Source organism: Myotis davidii, unplaced genomic scaffold, assembly GCF_000327345.1.
Source record: "Myotis davidii unplaced genomic scaffold, ASM32734v1 scaffold1, whole genome shotgun sequence".
NCBI classification, from domain to species: Eukaryota; Metazoa; Chordata; class Mammalia; order Chiroptera; family Vespertilionidae; genus Myotis; species Myotis davidii.
In genome coordinates, this window is record NW_006294681.1 from 7145157 (window position 1) to 7160677 (window position 15521).

Here is a 15521-nt window from a genome sequence, read left to right on the forward strand (position 1 = left end):
AGGTTGAGAACCGCTGCTCCAAGTGGACCTATGAATTACCAAGAACTAGGTAGAGGAAGATCAGTATCCCCATTGGCTGGAGTATTAGCCGTTGATCATGGCAACTACTATTTTCCACGAGTCGTGTCAACGTCCTGCCTGGCCCCGCCCCTTATGGCCTCGCCTCCAGACTGTCAAGCTTTGGCCTGGGGGGTAAAGACTGTACTTGCTCTTTAAGCGGCGGGACTTCCGGTCGACGTCGTCCGGGGCCGCCGGAAGGGGAAGTTTCGCCTCCGAACGCTCCCTCGCTCGTCCGAATTCGGTGGCGCCACGTCCGTCGGTCTCCGCCTTCTGCACCGCGACCTGGGCGGCTTCCGCCTCGACACCTTCCACTCTCGAAGCCGGCCGCGTCGAGAAGGGGCCGGGACGGGGAGTCGGGCGGCTGTGCGCATCCTGGCCACCTAAGAGGCGAAGATGTCGGACATCGGGGACTGGTTCAGGAGCATCCCGGCCATCACGCGCTATTGGTTCGCCGCCACCGTCGCGGTGCCCTTGATTGGCAAACTCGGTCTCATCAGCCCGGCCTACTTCGTCCTCTGGCCCGAAGCCTTTCTCTATCGCTTCCAGGTACTGACCGGCGACCGGGGGAGTGGAGACTACAAGTCCCAGGCGGGTCGACATTGGCGGAGCGTAGACCCACAGGTTGCGAGTGCGCGATGCCTCCTGGGATTTGTAGTGCGACCACTCCAGCGGCTTAGGGCGGGGTCCTGAGGTCCGGGGGAAGCTAAGTGGCGGCAACGGGATCTGGAGCAAGGGCCTGGATACCTAGGCATGGAGACTTGGATTTGGTCTGGCTAAGGGACTGATTTCGTCCTTCTCTTAAGATTGTGCTCCCCGCATCTGCAGTCAGGAGGAGGCAGTGGGAAGGGAGGTTTGTGATAGTTGTCAATCTGCTGGACGCTGGTGATTAACAGCGTGGGTTTTACCTGCAGAGCAGGTGCCCTCTGACCTTGCTCTGCCGCGTGGGTGGCCTGCGGCTGTCAGCTTACCCAACAGCTATCTGAGTTCCTTTTATGTTAATGGAGTGGGTCTTTTGTTTTTGGTTTTGCTTTTTTGTAGGAGTGATTTGAGGTCAGAGGTGCAAAGAGTGAGTTTGTTTACCTGGTTTGCCATGCTCTGACTTAGTATCTGGCATGTAGTGTTTGAGTATGCAAAGGAATGAGTAAAGAGTTAATTGCTCCAGAAATGGAAGGCCTTATTAATTTTTTAAGCACAAAGGAAGCAGTCCAGAATAACATTACTGGCAAGAGAATATTTCCTGGAGATTGTCTTTACTCACTGGATTCTTTAATCAGTGGCAGGTCAGATATTAAGATCTGACATTAATTTCAACACGTTACTTGGCCTGTGGATAATACTTTTGTTGAACCCCCCCTCTTGACTGGCTGTTTCTTAGTCTCCTTTGCTTGTTCCTCATCTTCGTGATCATTAGATGTTGTGATGAGCTCCAGGGAGCAGGTATAGGACCTCTTCCCAGCTGTAGGTGATCTCGTTTAACTTCATGGCTTTAAATGCTTTGTATAATATAAACATAGGTATTTTAAGTCCAGATCTGTCTCCTGATGTCCAGACTTGTACATCCAGCCATCTATTTGAAATTACTATTTGAGAGGCTGATGGAGTATCTCAAACTTATTATGTCCAAACTAAAACCCTTTTCCCCTTTGCCCTATAAATAAATAGAAACGTCATTATTACAGGAACTCAAGCTAACAATCACGGAATCGTCTTTGACTTCTCTTTTCTCACACTCCGAAGTCAGCAAATTCTGTTTACTTTAGACATATAATCAGAATACGGTACCTTTTCATTCTTCATTGTAACCATTACCATTCCAGACTGTTCCTTTCAGTCTTTTCTCTAGACAGCTGGAGTGCTTCTTCTGAAACATAAATGAAGTCCTGTCAGTCCTCTGCCCAGAACTTTCAAGTGTTTTCTCAACTCGATGAGTGAAATCAAGTCCTTTCAATGTCCTGCACCACCTCTACTACCTCTGTGGCCTCATCTCCTCCTACTCTCCATTTTGCACATGAGGGTCCTCAAAGGAATCCTAGCTGTTTCTTAAGTAACTAACTCATTCTCTGCCCCCTGGCTGTTTGCACACTTTGATTCTCTGCTTGAGAGAGGTAACCATGGCTTCCCTCCTTACCACCTTCAAGTGTTTGCCCAAGTGCCATCATTTTTGGCAAGGCCTTACCTGATTGCCCTTCTTTACTTTGTGTCCCTTACCCTTAATATTTTTTGTACATATCACCCCTTGGTATTTTGTTAGATCACTTACCATCAGAAAATAAGGCTCTCCATGAGATCTTTGTCTTGTTTAGCGCTTTTTTTTTTTTTAACCTAGAATAGTGCCTGGCACATAGCAGGTGCTTGCATGGACATTATTGAGCACTGGAGGTACAATTGTGAATAAGACAGAAAAACTTGCAGCTCCCATGAAGAAAATAAGAGAGAGGCATATGCTAGATAGTGATTTAAGGGGTGGATCATTTGATAGAGGGCTCCAGAAAAGCCTCAAAGAAGATATCTGAACTGAAATCAGAGTGGTGAGGAGCCAGCTTTGGGAAGCTCTGGCTCTGGGAACAGTCTTCCAGGAAGATGGAATAATAGTAAGCTTAGAGGCAGGCACTAGAAACATAAAGAAGACTGGGTAGTTAATACAGAGTCAGCTGTAAGGATGAGGATTGAAAATGAGGACAGAGCCGAAACCGGTTTGGCTCAGTGGATAGAGCGTTGGCCTGCGGACTGAAAGGTCCCAGGTTCGATTCCGGTCAAGGGCATGTACCTGGGTTGCGGGCACATCCCCAGTGGGAGATGTACAGGAGGCAACTGATCGATGTTTCTCTCTCATTGATGTTTCTAACTCTCTATCTCTCTCCCTTCCTCTCTGTAAAAAATCAATAAAATGTATTTAAAAAAAAAAGAAAGAAAAGAAAATGAGGACAGAGATAGCCAGGGGTTAGCGCAATAACGTGAGAATGGAAAGGTAGGCTGGGCTAGATTATATAGGGCTTTGTGGTTTGAACTTTGTTTCAAAGACACCAGGAGGGCTTTGGAGCCTTTGAACAAAGGAGTGACAAGATTGCCTTGACTGCTCTGTGAGATGGACTTCGTATGTGGGTTGGGGGTGAGGAAAGTATCAATTCAAGGAGAGATGGTGTTTTGGACCAGGATAGCTGTGACGATAGAGAGGAATGGATGAATTTGGGAGTTGGAGTGGACAGTATTGCAGCTGAATGGACATGAAGGGTGTAGGGTGAAGGAAGCAGAATTCCAGGACATCACTGTTTTCACAGTGGGTAGTGGAGCCTTATACTGAGATTGGAAATATTTAGGGAGCTTAGTTTGGGGATGGGGGAAGTTCTGGGTGAAGAGTTATGTTTTGAATTTGGTGAAAAAACTATTAAAATTCTCCCTTTTCAACTACAGATCTGTGCAAGGTCAGATTTTCTTCTTATATCTCAACCAAAACAATATATCACATCAGCTTGAATGGAGAAGATGTGAGAATCTGGTTATCTTCTATGAAGCCAGACATTAAGGAGAGTTGCAGTGTAAAACGTCACGTACTCTTACTTTTTTGAAAAATAGTTTTCATAAAAATTGCTATTGATATTAATATGTAGTGGATTTATTGTTATTATCTTACGTAAAAACTTAATTTTTTTTCTCAGTGGTTAAAAAAAACGTTTATGTTTTGGCCATGTTAAGTCTAGAGATGCTTTTTAGGCATCCAAGTGGAGAAGTTAAGTAGGCAGTTGGCTAGTAGAATATGATTTGGGCCTGCAGCCAGAACTGTATACTGTTTTCTACTTATTTGCTTTGGTACATATTTGTCGACTGATTGAACAGTATTGTACACTTCGCGCCTGGTGGCATGTTGGGTGGTGTGTGTGTGCAGGAGGAGCAGTGGCTGTCAATCATTTTGTGGGAAAGACCTGGTCAAAACTGGCTCTACACCCTCCTTGCAAAATCTTGCTCACTTGTCTAGTCAGATTAGTAAAATAAAGCCTTCCTAATAGACCACAGGCACATAATGAAAGTCATCCATGTCACACCTGTGATTTCCCCATATTCCTTGCCTTGGTGTTGGTTATCTTGAGCCTGGGGAGAAGCTGCTGGCAGGAAGCAGAACAGTGCGCTGACTGTCAGGTGTGAAAGGACCGATCTTTATACCTTTCTGCTCCTGCTGTGATGTGCCCTTGACCTGAATTGAACCGGGAACCTTCAGCCCTAAGGCTCATCCTCTACCCACTGAGCCAGAACAGCCAGGGCTCTTACCCATTCCGGACAAGTTTAGCTTTCAGATCCTCCTGGAGGAACTTGTTTGCAAATGAGAGGCTGAGGTGTGAGGACAAACAGCATGTGGTGTGCTTTCTGCTAGAGGCTCATCTTTTCCTTAGAAGCTGGATCTTTAACAGCTTCAAATAAAGATGGGAGGATTGATTTAGCTTGGATAGGTGTGTTAAGACTCACTTCACTGTTGCCCCCAGTTCCTAGTCCCTCACACTTAACACCTGACAATCAGACAGTTCACTGTGATCAAATGCCTTCATGTTGGTCCCTGATTCCCTAGGAGAAAGGTGGCAGTTTCTTGCTGCTCCAGTGGTTCCTGAGATGATGTTTCCTGAGGCTTTCTCCACACTGATAGTTTATTTCTTTGGACAAAATCACATTGCCCCCTCCATCTGTAGTGTGCTTCTCCATATATTGTCTCGTTGAGTTCCGCAGTCACCCTGAGCTAGGAGTTATCCCAGTTCATAGGCAACTGCAGTTTCTGTTTCCATTTCGGTGAGTTGATCTCAGCTCTTGTTTTCTCCTTTGCATAATCTCTACCACAACACACAGGTAAATGTCAACAGTATTGAGAGTGATTTCTTCCCAATCAGTCAGCAAATTATTTGTCCTTTTCTGTTAGTATAGAAAGACTATGGGATTTCAAGTAGCTGAGTCATGGTCTTTGGGCCTGACTGGTTGTATGCTCTTAGGCAAGTTATGTACCCTTCCTGAGCCTAAATTTCTTAATTACTGAGTACATGTATACAACCAGCACCCAGGTCAAAATCAGAACATTACCTAAAAATGGGGATGATTTAGTAGCATATTAACTCTGTCCTAAGGGTTTACTCTATTCTAACTCCATTGATTATAAGATGGTCTGTGTATTTAATACAACCTTTGGAGGGAGAGGAAAGTAGATATTACATTTAATTAATATATTGATAGTTAGATACATCCTGATTTCAGAAACACAAGAATGATATGTTCAAGTTGAGAAAATACGTTATCTACTTTATACCTCTACTATATGAAACATAGAGAAAACTGTTTGCAAAGATCCCAGTAAATAGTCCTGTAAGTAAACTATTTAGAAACAGTGCTGTTTTTATTTATTAGGAACTCTCAATTTGTTTCTTAATTTGTTGCCAAGAATAATAAGAAATGACACCAATCAAACCTATGATTTGATCTGGTGCCTATATTTGCCAACCCCTGACAGCAAGCCTAGATGCTTGATTTATGACTATACCTGGGAAGGAAGACAAGCACACACATAACTGGAAGGACAGTAACTTGGACTGTAGGCTGAGCAGAGAAGTAGCCCCAGGGTTTGGATTAGAACTTGAGTGGCAGGTGTTTTGGTATGTAGTACAGCTTTCCAATCTTTCCTTAGCAGTCCCATTTACATTAGACAGTTCTTTGGTCATAGATAAGGTTGCCTCTTAGACCATGGTTTTGTTTTTTAATTTTTTATTGAGTTACAGTATACAAATAGTAAAGTATGTGTGTTATATATTTACAGCTTGTTGAATTTTCAAAAACCAAAGTACATGTATGTAACCAGCACCTAGATCAAGAAACAGCATTACTGCTCCCTCTGGCCACTTCCTCCTCCAGGGGTAACTAGTATCTTGACTTTTAATACCATAGGTTGTTTTTGCCAGTTTTTTTACATGCTCTAAGTGAAATTAATACAGTATGTATTTTTGTGTGTCTAGCCTTTCTTCTTTTCCAAGCTTATACCTTTATTTTATTTTTCTTGCAGTGCACTGGCTATAACTTCCAGTACAATGTTCAATAGAAGGCAAGGTAGCAAACTTCCTTGTTCTAGTTCCAAACTCAGGATTTGAAATCTGTCTCCACGTTTATTTGTTTGTTCATTCATTCATTATGGAGATAACATAAGTTTATAAAATTGTGTAAGTTTCAGGTGTGAAACATTATGATTCGACATCTGTATATAGCACAGTAACTATTGTCTTTTTAATAGTACATTTGAGAGTCTCCCATATTATTGCATGTGGCTATAGATTGCTCATCCCCAGATTGTTCCATCCTGGGAATAGACCACTATTTATTTACCCATTCTACTGGTATTGGACTTTTTGGGTGGTTTCCAGCTTTGGCTAGAATGCATAGTGCTTCTGGGAACATTCTGATACATAACTTGGTGAACATAGGTATGCTGAGTAGAATTGGTGGCTTCTAGTAGCTCTTTCAAATCTTCAGTTGAGATTTAGTGCTTTTTCATTTGTTTTTCTTGCATACCTAGTGTGTAAAAAAAAAAAAAAAAGCCACAGTTTGCTAATACCAGCATTTGGCACATGGGTGCTCTTCTTTCTTAATTGCTTGGTGACCCAATCAGACTTCAACTCCCAATCAACCAATCCTTATTGTTTCAGGAAAAAAAAAAACCCCACACAGTGTTTTTGATAGCTTTAAAAAATCCCACTCTAGATTCTGGATGGCAATTGTGATTATTTCAGTGGCAGATCGTTTTAGTTCAAGGATGGCTGAAATAAACATCCTCTCAACAGAGGTTGTTGGACTGAACTAAAGAACAATGTCTTTTGGTTTTTTTGAAGGTCTAATATGCCAGTGAACACGTGGGCTTCTTGCCCTTGTTAAGTGAGCAACTGGGCAGATTACCTAAACTCTAATGAGGGGCCAGCTTTCCTCATGGAAAAGCTGGGTGATTATGGGTCTGGCCTTGGGATTACTGTGGGTTTAAAATGAGAAGCTCCCCTCCGAAACTTCAGGCACATGAGGCACACAGACCTCTGCCTTCAAGTCCTGGGCTCTTTGCACTGCACCTGGCTGCCTGTAAAGGGATCCATGGAGGCTTTCGGGGTTGAGGACATACCTCCATCACCTCCAACCCAGAAAATAAGGCCTTTTCCTTATTGTAATGGTTTACATATCAAGTAGAGGAAAGGAGGGGGTTTAGTTGGGTACTTTCCATGGAGATTTCAGAAATTCTGTATTACATTGTGTCCTTCTGAAGAGACAAACTGTCTCTTGGTGTTTTCAAATTATAATTTTAAAGTAATACAAAAATAATAAGACTCTTAGATCAATGAAAGCAAGTATAACTCAAGGGTAAGCTTAATGAACAGGGAACAGAAGTGAGGTATTTTGACAGACACTGATTTCCAAAGAACAGGTGCATGCAGTGGCTAAAAATAGTGTTGTGTTGTCAGTGTTAGTGAAAATGTAGTCAGAAAAATAACCAAGGTTTCTTTTCTAAAATCAGGCCCCTAATAACTTACAGAAATATGGGGGTAGTTTAAAATGTGCATTTGTAAAAACCTGATCAGTGTGCATCTCCTAAAGATTGTACTACTCATACACTCCACATAAACAGTGTTTTTACAAAGCACCTTCTTAGTCCACTTTCCTAAGGCCAGCCTTGTACCAAGTCTGTGAGACAGGGAAGGTGGGAGTCATAGGACAGATGGCATTGGTAGATGAAGACACCAACTCCACGGCCCAGACTTTCGCAAGGCCCCATGGCTACCTTAGGGCCACGGCCAGCGCTTGCTCGCTTCTGGTCTTTACTCCCAGTGTTTTTCATAGGCAGGAATAATCAACTTTATGTAAGTATATTAGTACTGGCAATGTTTACTAATTGTAATATACCTCAGAATGGTGATGTCACTTGTGAGAGGCATAGTAAAAGTAGGGGTTGAGTATCGTAAGCTCTGGGGTCAGGCTGCGACAAAATTCTCACTCCACCACTTACTAGCTATTGCTTAATCTTTCTCATCCTGTTTTCTCATCTATAAATCCACCTCATGAGTCAATGCATGGAAATGAACAGAATAGCATATTATTTTTTTTAGAAATCATTAGCCAAAGAACAGCAAGTATTAGTATATCATCCCCTTTTATGGTGGTGATTGAGGCTCAGAAATAAGAATTGGAAAACTAAGACTTTACTCTAGGTCTTCTCAAATCATTTCTAGTGTGTTTTTCCCCCAATTAGACTATTGTTTCTATGATAAAATTGTGAATAAACCAAAATGAATATTAACCAATTTTGTTTTACTGCTTTAATATACAGTTCTTGCAAAGACATTTTTGGGGATTTAAAGTGCATTTTCCTTCCCAGGGATTTAAGCTCTGCAGGTCCTACTACTCGGAGAATATAACTTGCCAGTGATGTGTCTGGTCAGGCCCCATCACTGATGTCCTCTGTTGTAACCACACCCCAGTTGTTAGCAGTACCCTCTCATTGATTGTGCTTTTGCCATTCCTTGGGACTTCGCACTTGTTTTTCCAAGACCACACTTACCCTCCCTTGCATCCACTCTTGCTTCTCTGGGCAGCCTCCCTCACTGTCAAGAACTTCTTGAGCATCACCCATACCTTTTATGTTTGTGCAGTAAGACACATAGCTAGCTCTCAAGCCAAAGCTAGCATTACTTTCCAAAAGTCTGGAAAGCCATCTACTTCCACCACTATTATTTAACATGTTCTGGAGGTACTTGCCAGTGAGTTAGACAAGAATGGAATAAGATTCACAATTTTATTTACAGATAGAGTTCTATACTTGGAAATCCCAAGAAGCTCAGTTTTCAAATATTATAAACAATAAGAAAATACAGCTTTGATGAGATAGATATAGAAAGCAGCAGCTCTATGGAAAACTATAAATGCTGTGAAAGACTTCTTCCTGGCTGGTATTATATCTGTATCACATTATATCATACTAGTGGCACAGTGCACAAAATTCGTGCAGGTTGAGGGGGTGGTTTGTATTCCTCAGCCCAGCCTGCACCATCTCCAGTCTGGGACCCCTCAGGGGATGTCCGACTGCCCACAGGGATTGGGCCTAAACTGGCAGTTGGACATCCCTCTCGCAATCCAGGACCGCTAGCTCCTAACCACTCACCTGCTTGCCTGCCAGCCTGCTCACCCTGAACTGCCTTCCCCTCACTCTTGCCAGCCTGATCACCCCTAACCACCTCTGCCTCGACCCCTCCACCATGGCTTTGTCCGGAAGGACATCTGGAAGGCCTCCTGGTCTAATTAGCATATTACCCTTTTATTAGTATAGATTGATATAATAAAGATATTGCTTCTTGTTCATTTAGAAAAATAAAATATTAAGACTAACCAAGAAAATTGTGACAAGTGTGGTAGAAAAACAGGAGGGGGATCATTTAATCATGTACCTTTACCAAGTATGAAAACACTTTGTAAAACTAAAAATTAAAGTAGCTTGGTGTTGGTATAAGAATTTAGTTTCAAACAGAATGATCTATAAGTAAACCTGAATATAAAAAGGAATAAATATATGATAAAAGTACTTTTTCAAATCAATGGAGAAAAGATGGGTTACTCTGTAAATAGGATTGGGAAAACTGAGTGGCCATCTAGAAAAATAAGTTAAAAATCTCTTCCTCACTCCTTGGGTAAACCAGGAATGTGCTAAAATAAAACTGAGCACTTTTATCTTCTTGGAGTGAAGAATCTTGTAAGCATGATACATTTGCCTACATGAAATTAAACTGTTTGTGTCCAAGTATGGCAAAAATATAAATGTATAAGGCTAATGACAGTCTAGAAAATATTTGCAGTGGCGAGAAAGGGAAATTTTTATAATAAGTAAAGAAATGCAGTTCTAGCAGAAAAATGAAGAAAGGAAATGCTGAAGTTTTAAAACCATAATTGTTGAATGTAAAATTCTCTAAGCAGTGGGGGTATAGAGAGAAGACAGGCATTAATGTACATTTTAAGAGGAAGTATAAATTGGTTTAACATTTTTGTAGACATTTGGCAAAATCTACCAAAATTAAATGCAGACTCTAATATAGCAGAATGACTCAGAAATTTATAATTTATCTTATATGTATATGTATTTGAGAATATTCATTGTGGCATTGTAACAGTTTAAATGAAGTTTAGATATCTACATAAAAGGAATACTGTGAAGGCAATAAATATATTTTTCAAGGGAATGAAACAAGGTATAGAACAGTGCGATATAAGATAGGATGAAAAGAGATAAATAATAGTAACACATTATTATTTCTTGAAAGAAATACAAGAAACTGATTTGTTGTTGCTGGAAAGGCACCTGGGACACCCAGGATTAGGAGAGAAGCTTACCTCCTGTAATTTTTTCTGGTGGGGGGAGGATTAATATTATAAAGTCAAGTGTCTATATTGCCTAAATAGCACAATGATTTGGGTAAAAATTTTCTTATTTTACTTTTACCTTTTGAGTATGACATTTTTTTGACAAGGTTTGTCATCTGAGTAGTAGTAGTATTTTCCTAAATAGAGATATTATAGTACTGTTGGAAATTGTCTTTGTAATTCATTTTTGGCAGGCTTAACTGTATGTTTGATCCCTGTAAAGACTAACCCTATACTTCTACAGTATTGATTTGTGTTCAACTTGCTTAGAACTGTTCATTGCTTATTTTATGATGTTTTATTCCATGGATTTGTATACTGATGTGATTGTAACTGATGAACTTTTCTTAGGTCATCTTCTTGAATAATATTGGTGGTGCCCCTTTTTGTTTGTTTTTTGTTGTTAATCCTCACCTGTGGATATTTTTTCATTGATTTTTTTCTTTTTCTTTTAGTGAGAGTAGAAAAGAGAGGGAAAGACAGAGAGATACATCGATGTGAGAGAAACACATCAATTGGTTGCCTCCTGCACTCACTCCGACCAGGGAGGAGCCTACAACCAAGGTACATGCCCTTGACCAGAATCGAACCTGGGACCCTTTGGTCCACAGGCCAACATTCTGTCCACTGAGCCAAACCGGCTAGGGCATTGGTGCCCCTTTGGTAGCTCTCCTTAGTGAGAATGTTTTGCAAGGCTTAATTTTGTGCAGTTAAAAGAAAAAAAAAATTAACCAGGCTTAGAGACTAACAGCTGTGTTTATTTTGGTCTGGACAGATTTGGAGACCCATCACTGCCACCTTTTTTTTCCCTGTGGGTCCAGGAACTGGATTTCTTTATTTGGTCAATTTATATTTCTTATACCAGTATTCTACACGACTCGAAACAGGTACGTTATCCATAACTGTTGCAGGTACTGTTTCTTTTTAACTTGCTAAACCATATGTTTACTTGGAGGAATTTTGAGGGCAGTCAGTTTATATAAAGAGATGGCATAATGAGAGTAAGTGCTCAGGAAGTGGTAGCTGTGCCAGGACTGGACTAGGCACTGAGAATATTTGATTTCTTGTCCTCACAATAAACTCAGGAGGTATAAGTAGCATTGTCCCTATTTCAGAGATGAAAAAAAAAACCCCAACAAACCCAGGACTTACAAATCCTGCCCATGTCCTTAGTGGCTGTGCTGTTTGCCCTTTACTGGACTTGACATCTCACTCATTTCTGTTACACAGCAGACCTTGTCCTTAGTGCACAGTTGGGCTGAAGTGTACATGTCTCCTAGATTGCGGTTGAAAAACACTACCTTATGCAATTAAAAGCCTACACTTAGCCTCTGTCATTGAAACACTCAACTTTAAGATATACAGCCAGGATTTAGTGACATGGTAATTTATCAGATATGACTCCCTATGTGATGTTATGGATAAGCTCTCTTATAAAAATCTTTTCTTACAAGGTTTCTTGCGGATTGTTATTTATTTCCTGCAATAGCTTGTATGCTGTTCTGAGTTGCTTATCCTGGGAAGCAGTAAATTGATACTGCTGTGTCAAAATGTGAGCATAATGATTTTGAAAAGGCTGGCTGACTTCAGATTTCATAAACCTGCTGACTGTTAGCTCAGGATGGAGAATTCTGAACCATCTTTAAATCTGTCAGCTTGAGCATGGCGAACCAGTCTCCTAACTGCAGGGAACTACAAGAATGGGCATTTATGTGTCAAATACAATCTTTCCTTAAATTGGTATTTGCTACTATGTGCTTTTTAAAAAGAAAAACATCATTACGTTAATACTGTGTCAGACTGTTACTACTGGGAGTGACCTAGCCCATTTTCTTAGTGTTATAGAGGAGAACAGGAGCTTCAAGGAAGTAAAGTGAACTTGGCTGAGGTGAAACACACAACAGGATTCTAAGGCCATATCAAGGGTTTGTCCTGAAATCTACCAGAATAGATGATTTTCATTCTCCTTGTCCCCGTGGGCCCTGATTAACATTCTACCCCTCTAATATAATTCAATTGAGGATTAAGTTGTGGTAATGTGTCTTTTATACCAGTAATCAACTCTAGGTTAAGTGTAGATGACCTATGACCAGTTTCTTAAAATTGTTATTATGGAAAATTTTCAAACATTTATAAAAGTAGAAAGGTTAATAATGAACCTTTTTTCTTTTTGAAAAAAATTCACATAGCATAAAGCTCACCATTTTAACCATTTGAGAGGCTATAATTTTGGAAATTTCTTAAAAACAGAGTCATACAATACATGGCCTGTGGAATTGTGATTATCATCTTTCACTTACATTGTGTTTTCAAGCTTATTCCTTTTTATTGCCAAATAAGATTCTATTGTATGGAAAAACATTTTGTTTTTCCAATTATCAGTTCATGGACATTTGCCTCTTCAGTTTTGGGCTGTTATGAATAATGTCGCTATGAACATTCATGTGAGAGGAACTTTTAAGGTCTTTCCATTTAAATAAGATTTTACAGACAAGAAAACACTGGTCTGGAGAGGTGGAGACATGCCCCAGAGTTCACAAGTAGGTGAGATAGCACGGCCAGGACTGCAACCCAGGTTTGTTGATTCCTTTCCTTCCCTCCCCATACAGCCTCAAGGAAACATGTGACAAAGTGTTTGCCATATGCATATTTTCCTGGCTGAAGTAAGTCTATAGCAGTGCCGGCTTATTTGTATTTTTGATTTATACCGAAGACTGCAATTGGAGGCCAGTTAATTTGTAAATTCCCAGTTGCAAGCTTGCCAAAGAATAAAGTACTGTAGTTATGTGAGTACAGTACTTTAAGTTTTCAATCTGAAGAACCCTTAAAAAGCACAAAGCCAAAACCACATAAAAAAGAAGCAAAAGTATCATTAAAATTCAGAAACACTTGTTAGAATTTCAGCTCTGATTCATCCGAGTGATCCCTGCCATTAAGCATCCTTACCATGTGGCTGAAGTGTGCCTTTGGCATACCAGGGGAGAGGTAAGGGGAAAGAGAAGAGACATTTGTTGGAAATTTATTTACTTATAGTAGATTTTTTTTCTATCTTTCTGACACTTGTCAGGATTGTTTTAAATTAGAGGGAGGTAAGGTAAGTGCTTGAGCCAGAGTGACCTTACAGTCACTTGTTTCTTTTTTCTGTCTCTCTTGTCTTCTAGCCTAATGCGTGAGGACTCCCCTTAGAAGGGAGAGCTGGGCCATGTTGATTTTTCTGCCCAGGAATAAGACAGAGCCTGGTATATGGTGCAGTGACAGGAGCCCTAAACTAGTAATTAGACTCCATTCTGCTTCTAACAAGCCATGTAACTGCTCATTTAGCTTTATTTCTTCATCTGTCTAAAGGGGATCTAGGTCTTTCCATTCGACCTCACATGTAGTATGAAGTTTAAGAGTCAGAGGCTATGGAAAGGTTTGGCTGCCCTCCATTCCCTGCCCCTGCACAGTGCTCCCTTGCTGAAGTGTAAGCTCAGTAAGCCCAGTGCTGGATCAAGTGGAGGTGCTTACTTAATCACAGTAAGTACCTCTCAGCATAGTCCTTTTGCAGTAGACACAGTGATAGGCAAGACAGATATGGTTCCTCCCCCGACAGAGCTTATGGTTTAATGCAGGGAGAAGGGATTAACCAAGGATCACAAATGCATCCTGGGGTCATGAATGAGCCATGAGGGAAAGCCTGACAGGCCGTGATGGCGTCTCGGCAGCTCTGGAATCGAGCCCTCTCTTTGGGTCTCTCTTAGTCTGAGGCCACCAGAGCATGGTACTTACTGGAATTCACTTGGAAAACCCAGGTTAGCCTTCCTAGGTGACTGTAGTTCAGGGCTTTATTGAGGCATGGATTTAGATAGTTTTAAAAATTTTATGGGAGAGGACTGATTGTAAATATTCTCATTTGGCTTCTTCTATGATTTTTAAAGCATTTCTCTACATAGAAATGATTTATTTTGTTCTGAATTTCTGAACCATGACATTTGGCTTATTTTTGTTTCTAGGAGCCTTTGATGGGAGGCCAGCGGACTATTTATTCATGCTCCTCTTTAACTGGATTTGCATCGTTGTATCCTTCAGTCTATTATTTTGGGTTGGAAAGAAACCAGTTTGTTTTGTTTTTGTTTTTTGTGTGTGTGTGTGTGTTTTCAGGTTTGGGAAAACAGTGTTCTGTGCGACACTTCCAATGACAGTATTTGCATCTTTGTTTACTGCAGTTAATAATTAAGAATCATTGAAGTTCTTTTTAAACGCTGTAGTAAATCATAGAGCCCTGAGTGATGCATTCTCTTGCCATCGTCTCTGGGATTTTCCCACATTTGGTTGCGTTTTATTACTGTTCCCTCTTCTTGATCCCAGTTCTCTGTGTTCTCATGTGTGACAGCTTGTTGTCTGCGCACAAAGAGGCTCTCGGCCCTGAGACAGCTTTTGAAATCTGTGGTTCTGATCAGAAAATTAATTTACAACCAGCATTCTTTTCTGACCTCTTTGCTGTCCTTGTCTTGGGGTCCTAAGTAGTGATGCAGTCCCTCCGTCAGTACCCGGCTGTGGGAAGGACACGGCCTGTGTCTTCGCTGTTTCAGCCACAGTTGTCAGCAGCCCTCCAGCTGCGGACCTTCACAGATGGCGAGAGACGCAGAAGGGACTTGGTGGCTCAAGTCCTTGCTTTGGGGCTTAGCTTCCATTGACACATGGCCAAGAGCCAGAAAATGTGGCACTTTGGAAGCCCTTTTCCCTCCTTGAAGGGAAGAAAAAATAACTTTAGCCACACTGTGGAGCCCTGAACTTGTAGAATCAGTATTTGTTTCAGAGGGCAGAGGCATCTCCATCCTCCAATTAAAGGAGTGATGCTAGCCAAAACCGATTTGGCTCAGTGGATGGAGCGTTGGCCTGCGGACTGAAAGGTCCCGGGTTCGATTCCGGTCAAGGGCATGTACTTGGGTTGCGGGCACATTCCCAGTGGGAGATGTGCAGGAGGCAGCTGATCGATGTTTCTCTCTCATCGATGTTTCTAACTCTCTACCTCTCTCCCTTCCTCTCTGTAGAAAATCAATAAAAAATATATT

General features: G+C 41.3%; 1 protein-coding gene across 1 annotated transcript in view; it reads left to right on the top strand.

Annotated features, from left to right (window-relative positions):
• Window positions 1–209: 209 nt before the first annotated feature.
• Window positions 210–15521, top strand: part of DERL1 (derlin 1) — a 24695-nt gene continuing 9383 nt past the window's right edge. The window contains exons 1-3 of the mRNA XM_006769085.2: window positions 210–606; window positions 11243–11354; window positions 14460–14524. Of these exons, the coding sequence (XP_006769148.1) occupies window positions 454–606; window positions 11243–11354; window positions 14460–14524 (330 nt within the window). The 5' untranslated portion in view covers window positions 210–453. The remainder of the gene's footprint in view (window positions 607–11242; window positions 11355–14459; window positions 14525–15521) is intronic.